The sequence below is a fragment of the Schistocerca gregaria genome, chromosome 2 (genome assembly GCF_023897955.1).
Source record: "Schistocerca gregaria isolate iqSchGreg1 chromosome 2, iqSchGreg1.2, whole genome shotgun sequence".
Lineage (NCBI taxonomy): Eukaryota > Metazoa > Arthropoda > Insecta > Orthoptera > Acrididae > Schistocerca > Schistocerca gregaria.
In genome coordinates, this window is record NC_064921.1 from 631,321,726 (window position 1) to 631,334,252 (window position 12,527).

General features: G+C 44.2%; 1 protein-coding gene across 1 annotated transcript in view; it reads right to left on the reverse strand.

Moving 5' to 3' along the window:
- The window catches only part of LOC126334647 (ATP-binding cassette sub-family C member 4-like), a 261,187-nt gene that overhangs the window by 192,775 nt on the left and 55,885 nt on the right, over positions 1-12,527 (reverse strand). The window contains exon 4 of the mRNA XM_049997092.1: positions 8,598-8,802. Within this exon, the coding sequence (XP_049853049.1) occupies positions 8,598-8,802 (205 nt within the window). The remainder of the gene's footprint in view (positions 1-8,597; positions 8,803-12,527) is intronic.

Consider the following 12,527-nt stretch of genomic DNA (forward strand, 5'->3'; position numbering starts at 1 on the left):
TCGCTCCAGGCAAATGTCGGGATGGTTCCTTTCAAAGGGCACGGCCGACATCCTTCCCCGTCCTTCCCTAATCCGATGAGACCGATGACCTCGCTGTCTGGTCTCCTTCCCCAAACCAACCAACCAACCTTTTTACTGGTTGTGTTTGTCCCTGTACTTAGTTGTCTGGCTGTGTTGCTGTAACAAACAAATCAGTTACAACTGTTTACCATCTCAGTCATTCTGTATGTGTCGATTCAGATTGTGGAAGTATCTACATTTATACTCCGAAAGCCACCCAACAGTGTGTGGCGGAGGGCACTTTACGTGCCACTGTCATTACCTCCCTTTTCTGTTCCAGTCGCGTATGGTTCGCGGGAAGAACGACTGCCGGAAAGCCTCCGTGCGCGCCCCAATTAATCTAATTTTACATTGAAATGAAGATTAGTGATTTTGTGAAGTGGGAACACTTAAACAGCGGGATAGAGGCCTATAATTCCCCGTGAGGAAGAACAGATCTGGTTCTTCCAACGGTGTTATCATAAGGCACGAACACTAAATGACATCTTTAACGTACCATTGCATTTGAAAAAAAATATTCAGTAGGCTGTTCCAGCAACCAGCCGATACTGGATCATTCGAAACACAAACAGGGAAACAGGACTTACATGCCAGGTATGGAGGAGCGAGAGTCAAGACGTCTAGAAGATGATGCTGAAAGAAATGTGCAAAGACGTGGAGCTGCTGTCTAATATCCACGCCGGCGGCTGATATCGGTAGTGCTTCATAGGCGTTGTAACTGGTGAGTACAGAGCGCCACCAGAGGCTCGTTAGACGGTGGCTGTCACTATGCCTCCATCGGACAGCTGGGAAGGCTCCCTGCGCCGTTTTGAACGGTACTTTTTGCTTATGGCATTTCTGGGCAGCAAAGTGCATTGCTCCTGTCCTCTGCTAGTGGTTTATATGAAGCAGGGCCATAGTCATTTGTGTTTCAGTGATCTCTGTGCTTTCATAAATAAACACCACGGTCAACAGACGCACCTCGTTACTGTTAGGCTACAGTTGTATCAGTGTCATAAATAATATGGACAATCAGACGCCACATCAGTGGCTGACTCGCAGTGTCTCATATGCAAGTAAAATGCCACGTGTCAGAGCTGTAAAGCGTGGTATAAGAGTCGTCGATTCTGGATATGGTGATGTGTCTTGTCCTTAACAGACAGTTCACTGCAAAAGCTTCGGGTATGTCTGATCCTAGTCTAGGTGAAGTGCCTACAACTGCTAAATCTTTTGAGATTGCTTCGCCAGCTAAGCCTGCTTTTAAAAATGAATTCAAGTTTTTCAAGTTGTCAGTCACCATCGCAAACAGCGGTTAACTAATGACTGCTACACATCATTCTCTAATTCTGCCTCTAAAACCGCCTATTCACAGCATGACTTGTCAGTCGACCCCCCAGTCCCTACTAAGTAGGTGGCCAACCCACCTGACTGCGTTTTGGTACACTGTGCCTACGTGACAGGCGCTACCTGCCTTCAGTGAAGACGGGTTAGATGGTAGGCAGCCGTAAGGCAAGCAGGTAGATGTCTGCCAGTGAGCCGAGCATGGACCTAAATGCTGTAAAGTCGCCCACAGATGCACTCAGCAGAGGGTGTCTGTTATTTGGTCAGTCTGTGTGTGTTAATCAGGTGGGTCAGAAACACTCGCCCTCCTTAGCACGCTGCACGCTGAAGAAACTCCAGTCCACTCGGGCCATAACCGTGCCCCGCGGGCACAACAGAAGCTGTCACCCACATAATGAGGGACAATGTTAGGCCTGTAGCAAGTATGGTTACCCAGAAACTGTGCACAGCAATCAGAAGGAAGGAAGAAACATTTGGGTTTAACGTCTGGTCAACACTGAGATCATTACAGTCAGAGTATAAGCTCGGATTATTTCAAGGATGTGGAAGGAAATGCCCTTTCAAAGGACCTGTCCTGTAATTTTCCTGTGGTGATTCAGGGAAACCACAGAAAATCTGAATTTGGATGGCCAGACAGAGATTGGAACCGCCATCCTCCTGAATGCAATCAACAATCAGCCCACCAGCAGCATGGTCAGCCGCAGTTAGAGGAGACTGCTGTGGTCTATTATCACCATGACTGTGGAGCAGGAGGGCAGAGCGTAAGCTCACTTTGGACTTCGCACTGTGGCTTGGCAACCAATGGCTTGGTGTGTCTCCACTACGAAAAGCCCAGCGCTTGTCCTGCACTACTGCCGTAGGCCATTCCCCTCCTCAGATAAATGTCGCTAGCAGCTAAGTACAAAAACATTGAACACATACTAACCAACTACTTACATTTACGGCTTTACCTGCTTGGGTTCACAGTAGAGGAGCAAGTTAATTTAATGTGAAATACCTTTTGTTGATCTTCTTGCCCTGAGCGCTTCTTGTAGGAAGAGTTTTGGACTAACACTCGGGTTTGCACGCAGCTTTTACCCTCTCACATTTCCCTAAAGCCTTCTGAAGTGGCAAAGTTTTGCGAGCTCGCCTGCTTCTTTTGCAGTTACTGAGGCTCTTCAGTCAAAACTCGCAGGTCTTCTCGAGCAATGTGTTATTTCCCCGGTTTACATCAGTCAAGGGCAACGCCTAAGGTGGTCATTAAGAAACCGAACAGTTCATCACGTATTTGTAGTGATCTGAACCCACTATTAATTCGCCTAATGCTGATCTCTACGCATTGTCTTCTGTGGAGGAGTTGTTGGCTAAATTGGCCACGAGCCAGTGTAATTCGAAGACTGATTGAAAGAATATGTATCTCCAGCTGCTGCTTGATGATGCTTCACACAATGTACTAGTTTTAAGTATGCCACGCAGGTTATACAGGTAAGGTCGCTTACCTTTGGGGCTGAGGATGCATCCGCCATTTCTAGAAAGTACTTGTAACAACTGAGTCAATGTATTCCGCACTGTGTTAATTATTTGGACGAGATTATCACTAAGGGGTCGCCCCACATGGAAAATCACAAGAAACTGGAATCTTTTTTAAGCGGCTCCAGGAAAATGATTTACGCTGTCAGTTGGAAAAGTGTAGTTTCCTTGCCGCCAGCATCAAACACTTGCGTCACATTCTTAGTCATAACGATATCACGCCTACACACAACAGACGTATCCCACTATGGCGCTGCGGAAGTTTTGTCCCACAAGTTGTCAGATCGCTCTGAGAGCATAATCGACTGTCCCACCGAAATATTAAACACTACGCACCTTATTTATTGCCAAATAGAGATGGAGGCTTTAGCAATTATTGTTTGTGGCTTCAAGACATTTTATATATATTTCAATGGCAGCAAATTCGCAGGTGAGACGACAAAGCGCTTGCACCGTTGGGTGTTGTTCTTAAGCGAATACCACTACGAATCTCCCTCACCCGTGGTCTAAGGCTAGCTAGCTTCTTTGATTAGTAATCAAACCGTCATGTGTTCCGTGTTCAACCCGCTACGTCTTAAATTTTGATTAATAATCAACTATTGGCGGTCGGAAAACTTCCGGCATAAGAACTCACCCTCAATGTGCCAACGGCCTTGTCAAAGAAGGCTGAGGAGCGGACAGCAGTTCAGGGCACTCTCTTGTCCTGGGTGTGGAAAACTGTCCATAAAGGAGGAAGAATCAACAATGATTAAGGATATGAGGATGCAAAAGGAAATGGAAACCACCGCATTAAACACACATAAGGTGAATCCACAGCATGCGTGGCCTGTAATTGAAAAAGTGTCTTGATGATCTGTCCACTGATAAAGGATTCTGGAATAGTGCACCATTCCGATCACCGGAAGAGGACTGCCAGGGGTGAGTGAAAGAGTGAATAAGAAACGAAAGGATAACGTTCGGTGCGTGGAATGTCAGAAGCTTTAATGTGGTAGGGAAGGTAGAGAATCTGAAAAGGGAAATGCAAAGGCTCAAACTAGATATAGTAGGGGTCAGTGAAGTAAAATGGACAGGAAAGGATTTCTGGGCAGATAAGTATAGGGTAATATCAACAGCATCAGAAAATGATATAACGGGAGTAAGATTCGATATGAATAAAAGGTAGGGTAAAGAACGTGTTACAATGAACAGTTCAGTGATAGTGTTGTTCTTGACAGAATCGACATCAAACCCACACTTACAACGATAGATCAGATATACATGCCGATGTCGCAAGCTGAAAATGAAGAGATAGGTAAAGTATATGCGGATATTGAAAGGATAGTACAGTAAATAAAGGGAAATGAAAATCTAATATCCATGCGGTGCTGGAATGCAGTTGTACGGGAAACAGTAGAAGAAAAGGTTATAGGAGAATTTGGGCTTGGAACAAGGAATGAGAGAGGAAAAAGACCAATTGAGTTCTGTCATAAATTTCAGCTAGTAATAGCGAATACTCTGTAAAAAAATCACAAGAGGAGGCAGTATACTTGGAAAAGACCGGGTGACACTGGAGGATTTCATTTAGATTACATCATGGTCAAACAGAGATTCCGAAATCAGAAACTGGATTGTAGGGCGTACCCACAAGCATATATAGATTCAGATCACAATACAGTAGCGATGAAGAGTAGGCTGCAGATTAAGACATTAGTCTGGGAGAATCGATACGCGAAGAAGTGAGATGCAGAAATTTTAAGGGATGACGAGACACGCTTGAAATCTCTAAGACTATAGACAGAGCAATAAGGAATATCTCAGTAGGCATTACAGTTGAAGAGGAATGGACATCTCTGAAAAGGACAGTCACAGACGTTGGAGAGAAAAACATAAATATAAAGAAAGAACGTGTGAAGAAACCATACTTAACGTAAGAAGTGTTTCAGTTGATCGATGAAGGAAGAAAATATAAAAATGTTCTGGGAACTTCAGGAATGCATAGCTACGATATCTACAACATGTACAAGAGCCAAGAGGGAATAATAAGAGTGGACGACTAAGAACGAAACGCACGGATTAAAGAGGGTGTGAGACAAGGATGTTTTCTTTCCCCCCTACTGTTCGATCTGAATATCGAAGAAGCAATGATGGAAATCAAAGATAGGTTCATGAGAGGAATTAAAATTCTAGGTGAAAGGATACCAATGATACGATTTGCTGATGGCTTTGCTGTCCTAAATGAAAGTAAAGAAGAATTATATGATCTGCTGAATGGAATGAACAATCTAGTAAGTACACAATATGGACTGAGAGAAATAGAAGAAAGAGGAAACTAATGAGAAGTAAGAAAAATGAGATCAATTAGAAACTTAACGTCGGCACTGATGGCCAAGAAGTGGATGAAGTTAAGGAATTCTGCTGCCTTGGCTACAAAATAACCAATGAAGGTCGAAGCAAGGAGGACATCAAAAGCAGATTAGCATTGGCAAAGAGGTCATTCCTAGCCAAGAAAAGTCTACTAATATCAAACATAGACCTTAATTCGAGGAGGAAACACAGCATTTTATGGTCGTGAAATGTGGACTGTGGGAAATCCGGAATAGAAGAGAATCGAAGCATTTCAGATGAGGTGCTACAGGTGAATGTTAAAAATTAGGTGGACTGGTAAGGTAGGGAATGAGGAGGTTGCGCGCAGAATCGGAGAGGAACGGGATATTTAGGAAACACTGACAAGGAGAAGGGACAGGATGACAGGACTGCTGTTAAGATTTCAGGGAATGACTTACGTGGTACTAGAGGGACCTGTAGATGGCAAAACCCGTAGAGGAAGACAGATTAGAACACATCCAGCAAATAATTGAGGATGTAGGTTTCAAGTGCTACTCTGAGTCGAAGAAGTTGGCACAGGAGAGGAATTCGTGGCGGCCGCATAAACTAGTCAGAAGACTGATCTCCCGCCAAAAAAAACCTTACGAAATCCATTTCCTCTCACGGCCCAACGCACAAGTGCACATGCTCTGTCCCACCCCCATAACAGGGAATTTCATTGCCAGGAAAGTGTTTGCTTCATAATCCTGAACGAATTCCAACAGATGGCACGCTAGGTAGTCTTGGCGCAATTGCATGACCAGTCCTGCAAAATTTTTTGACAGCAGCCTAGAGAGACTGGCTGGAGAATAATTCCTGCCAGGTCGTCCCAAGTTCTTGTAATTGTTTCTCACCGCAGAGGATTTCTTAATGCTGGCCACAAAGAGTCCGATTCCCTGGTGATCACCCAGACCCTGCTCTGGCCCCGCAGCCTGTAGTTACCGGTCTGACATTGATATTGACATTGAAAGTGTGTGCAACTTTTTTCGTGCCTGCTCCCTCAACCAGGCATTCCCATTACCAAATTTCTCGCCATGGCCCTGCCCTGGTCACCAGTGGGAAAGGGACGATGTCGATTCACTGGGGCTTTTCAGGGAACTATGTGGCTGCTGGTAATGTACGACCTCTTGGACACCCTCTGGAACTTCCCATTGTGGCACATGTTCTGTGCACTACCCCTTCTGGTACTATCCGCCCGTTGAAAGAATCTGCACCATTGAAGATACATTCGAATATGTCTATGTGCTGGCGAAATATATATCCATCTCTGTCAGCAGGATAATACCACCTTAAATCCTGAAGGGGGATCGACAACGGACCCTGTTAGACTTCCTGTGTCCTACAAACTGCGCTCATCCTGTCCACAGGCTTGCCTATGCACAGGTCACCTGTGTCTGGACATGTACATTTAGCAAGGGTTGACCCAAGGGGTCAACATAGGATGTAGGAGGCGATAGATGTTTGATGTCATGACAGGAGATACCCTCTCGAACAATCACCACAACCAGCCCAGACTGGACACCAGGGTTGCCACCAGCTAGGATTCTCGCCATCTCCACATGCCTCCTGGACCTTGGTATGAGCACTGTCCCTGTCCCCCACACACGCTAGCAGGTGGATGAGGAGATCATGGTTTGTGAACTCTATGGAGACCGTCCCTCTCACTCCAGTGGCCCCACACCAGTTTATGGCAGAGGGGATGCCACAACTTCCACCACAACTGCAGCATTTGACCTGTGGCTCCCTGACTGAGTCGACCCTGAACTGGTGGTACTGATGGTACTTGGTCTGCTCTCCCTCCCACACCACTGACACTTGCGTGGGCCAAGACATTCTCGTCCCTGTGTGCCAATTTCAGGGAGGATGGTCTTAATAAACCCACCAATAGAAATATATAGTGGGTGGGAGGTGCTACAACTCAAGGGTTGCAGAGCACCACCAGAGATGCAGAACGTGAGTCACATGGGCTGAGCTACTGACAGAAACAGGCAATCAAGCAACTGTGGCTCAGTGTTGTACAGTATACAGCATGTGCTGTTCCCAATCACACCTAGCTTCTATGTTGATAGTGACCCAATTGTGGACTTTGACTTGGTGGTGATTGTTCAGTGCTTCATTCACTATTTGGATTTGTTCATGACATAAACGTTAGCATCAAGTGCTGAAAACGTTACAGTCAGAGTATTAGGTACAAGCACAGCCATTTAGTTATGAGCAATGTACATCAACAGAAAGACAGCCTACACCACAGAGTATTAACCTTTGTCGACGAATCTATGCTTACGTTCAGACATACTGGACGTGTACAGCGCCTTTTTTTTTTTTTTTTTTTTTTTTTTTTTTTTTTTACAAACACTACTTCCCGTACGATTATGGGACACTGTTGTTTTAATAACACTTTGATTCACGGTCTGATGGCCTGTTACCCGTCTTGTCCACGAGTGAGTGGCCAAGGCATTTGACACACAAAGTGACATTATAACGCAAACAGTAATATTCACGGTAATTCCTTGACAATATCACGCAAAAACGAACATTATCTAAGGCTGATGGCAACAGCTACTGTACGTTATCTGCAGAGGTTTACTTGCACCTGTTGATGATGAGTCGGATGCGCTGCTTCACCCTGTTGACGTAAATGAATGTCTAAATATATACTCTACCGTGAAAAAAAAATGGTTCAAATGGCTCTGAGCACTATGGGACTTAACATCTATGGTAATCAGTGTCCTAGAACTTAGAACTACTTACACCTAACTAACCTAAGGACATCACACAACACCCAGACATCACGAGGCAGAGAAAATCCCTGACGCCGCCGGTAATCGAACCCGGGAACCCGGGCATGGGAAGCAAGAACGCTGCCGCACGATGACGATCTGCGGATTCTACCGTGAGAATTATTTTCTTGTAGAGAGAGTATTTTGTGCGGGCAACTACGGTGTGTGCTGTAAAGGGAATGTAATGTATACTGACAGAATGTACTTCAGTGTTACTAAAAATTATTTCATTTTCACTGTCGAAAATAGTAAGTCGTATATTCGTGATAAAAAGAAAGATAAACTAAATAATCTGTTGAACGTCGGAAATGTGAGAGTAGGGAAGAAATCGATAGGCGAAAAATCGTCCCAATCTGTCTCAGAAATTGGAAATTTGAGGTAATTTCCTGTGGGACCAAATTGGTTGGGTCATCCGTTTCTAGGCTTACACAGCACTTAATCTAACTTAAAGTAACTTACGCTAAGGACAACACATATACCAATGCCCGAAGGAGGACTCGAACCTCCGACGGAGGGAGCCGCGCTAACCGTGGCAAGGCGCTATAGAAGTCGCGATTACCCCAAGCGGCCCTTTCTCAGACTTACCTTTCTGTAAATGAGAGAGCAGCAGGCAACCCTGACTCTCATGCCGACGTAGGTGGTCAGCATGTTGTAGTGGTGCTGGCAGAACATCATCACGAAGTTGATGACCACCATCAGGCTGGCGTATAGGTAGGCTTCCTGCTGCGAAATGTCGCTGTCTGGGCTGAAGTATTGAATAACCATCCCCAGGAGCAACGGCTGCGCGACTCTGTATTAAATAAAGGTAAAGGTAAAGAGCGGAACGAAGCTTCGGCTTCTTACCTATATCTAGCCACTGACTGATAAATACAACAGGAAAAAATTTTCAGTACACTTTTTAATCGAAGGTGACTCAATATATCACTCTATCACAATATTAAGTGTCACTGCTGGAACGCCATTAGAGGCTACAGATGACATCATAAAGCACGAGCTAAATGAAAACGTCCAAAGTAAAATAAGAGAAGTCGAGGAATAGCCACATTGGTTTAATTGTATCATTCGGATTGTGTGAAAACAGACTACTACTCTGTCGTTACAAACGATAATGCAGAGAACTGGTAGAGGACGTTCAATGGAAAACTGCGCATCCGTTTGAACAGGTTTGTGCAAAGTGTATTATAATCCAAGTTCACCCCCCGGTGAAAAATCTATCAAAAAACTAGAAAATTCTGGCAATACCTGAAGTCAATAAATTGAATCCAGCATTCAGTTCTATCTCTCGTGGATCTGTCTGACTTTGAGAATGAGCAAAACAGACAGAACGGCGATATACCAAATTCCATATTTCAAAATGCATTTGCGTAATGAAAGCGTACAAGCGGCGCACACTGTCACAAATGAAAGGTGCCGAAACAAACACCTTTCTTACTGAACAGCAGTTGAGAGAACAAGGTATCACATCCTGAAATTGCTATTAAATTTTACACAGAATACTCTGTGGGATTAGCGCCCTTTTCTAGGTCATAACCATTAAACTGATAACGTTAACAGGGATACCAGATACTGACATTTCACTTACTGTGCACATACAGTATAATAGTAAGTTTACATAACCAAATTTCTGGATGATTTGATAGTAGACAGACAGTGATATTTAGTACACAAAGATGGCATCTCTGGCATAAACAGTCCCTCAACTCGGCTGGGCATAGAGCCTAACGGAGCGTATACGACAGATGTGGATCTGTCATTCCATATTGCTTCATTTCTTTGTCAGGGTTCATCAGTCGTAACAGCTGGCGAGAGGTGGAGAGCCAGTGTCACGGCAGCCCGTGGCCAGATGTATTCAATGGGTCGGAGATCAGTTCTGATCAGGGGAACAGTTGAACACCCACTGTATAGGTGAATGTAGGAACAGAACGGGTGACCAGCAGTCTTGGATTATCTTGTTGGAAGATTATATGGAGATGTTGAAGATAGGACACGAACACTCGGCTTGACACGTTAGAAATGCAAACGCCGGGGTGGTTGTACTGTGTACCCAATGGCACCCTGTACTATCGCGTCGAGCGTTGGGCCTGCCTGACGATGACGAAAATAACTTGGCAACGCTCGCTCTCCTCGGAGCCTCCACACATTCAGACGTCCATCGTGACGTTGTACGCAGAGCCAGAACCGTCAGAAAAGATGACGTGACGCCACTGCAGTGTTGTTGGGCGCCTCTCTCTCTGCTACCGTATCAAGGGAGCTGCAACAATGGTCGATGTGCTGACATGACAGTCCGTCGTGCTCCAAATTTAGACGCGCTGTCGGTGTGCATACTTGCCTCGACGCAAATAATGTCTTTTCACAACTCAAGGTACGTAAAGTGGTTGCATGATGCCGCACGGTCGAGCGAACAATATATCTGTCCTCTCGGGTGCTAGTTGCGTGGGGCCGTCGATATCCTGCAACGCGTATAGCATAATCCTCCCCAACACAATGATATCATACTCGCATACTAGTCGTAGGATCCAATTGAACAACATAAGCAGCAGTATTACGGAGTAAGTCCCAAATTACCATGATCCTACACGTGCTGGTAGACTGTTTCGTGTGAAACGTTTTTCTCGCAGACAAATAACATTCATATGAGAGTCTGAGAAACACATAGCGTCACTTTTCCTCATAGACAGAAAGTAGATGGTGTTACCTCTATCTGTTTTGTGCGGTTTTGCGGAACTCCTTATCGTTTGCATATGCAAACGAGTAGTACACTTTACGCCAAACTGACGATTGTTGCAAGCTGTGTCCATGGCGTTCCAATTTTAATGGTCAGTAGTGAAATTATAGACGATCTCTTTCATCAAATATCCCGTGCGTCTGGAGCAGAGTCCAAATAGCACTGATAACAGCAGTGGCAAGTATCGCAACAGAGAAAAGGCTTAATATACACCCTTTCTTCACTCCTCTTCCGAGGAGACATATTGCAAAAAAATGGTTCAAATGGCTCTGAGCAGTACGGGACTTAACATCTACGGTCATCAGTCCCCTAGAACTACTTAAACCTAACTAACCTAAGGACATCACACAACACCCAGCCATCACGAGGCAGAGAAAATCCCTGATCCCGCCGGGAATCGAACCCGGGAACCCGGTCGTGGGAAGCGAGAACGCTACCGCACGACCACGAGCTGCAGGCAAGACATATTGCACCAAGTCTTTGATTGGAACTTTTGGAAGACTTGGTAAAAATGCTAATTTCCCTACCAACAAAAGCAAGAACCGCAATGAGTGAGAACATTCTGGAAATTAACGTTGTATCAGCACGTTACCTGGAAGAAACGGACATAAACCTCTGATGTACTAAACTCTAATGTCTGTAATTTGTATATAATTTTGAAAACAACTGTACACTTAGCAATAAACTGTCTGAACAAACTTAAAAAAAATCTCTTAAAGTAACACAGACAAAAAAATTCTGTTCAAAAACTCCTCTCAATCTTCATCTGTTGGAGGGCCCTAGGGCATATTTGAAGATCGATAATCGTGACGTTCCAGGATGAAAAGATGTCTCTCAAACACGGAGAACGAGTTAAAAGAAAGAAAAACCCAACGCTTGCAAGACAACTCGGTTTATTCACATACTATACCCATCAAATAGTAGATAGGGGCGAGTAAGTAGTTTCTGTCTATGTAGACTTCCGAAAGTCGTTCTACACAATTCCATATAGTCGACTCATAACCACTATAAAAACCATCAGATAGCTTACAACTCAGAGAGTAACATGATGAATACTTGTCTAATAGAATCCAGTATGTTATACTGGGCGGCGAAAGGTCAACCGAAACGAAGTTAACAAGACGCGTGCCCAAACGAAGTGTCGTAAGTCGACTTTTGTTCAAAAGATGTATATATAAACTGTGTATCAAACTGGGTCGGCATCATTTTCAAATTGCTTACTGTTGAGGTTGTTATCTACGGGAAAATTCGTCGTTGGACATTAATGAGAAGACGCTGAAAAACTGGAACACAATTTCTAATTAAAGTAATGAATTAAATTCTCTTGTAATGTAAGTAAATACAATACATTGCTCATAACAAAAAGAAATAACCTTGCAGCACCCCACTACGTAAATATCTCAAATGTTCAGCAGTAGTAGTAACAATTAATAGGAAATGGACCAAATAAGTAAAATATACAGTAGGGCAGGCAAATGGAAGGCTTAGGTTTAGTTGAAAAGGTTTTAGTGAAGACAATACCTTCAAGACTGCAGTAGGACGTGATCTAGAGTACTGCTGTAGCGTTCTGAATTCTTATCATCTAGACATGACAGCAGCCATCGATAAAATCAGAGGGGCGCTGGATAGCAGCAGTTTGGTGTAACCTGTACTAAAGGATAACAGAGATGCAGTGGAAACTATCAGAGGAACTTTACAGCAAAGACGACCTTCTTGTGAAATCTTTTTCGCTAAGTTTAGAGAACAATTATCAACGGAAGATCGTGCCACAGTTATAATGCCAGCATCAT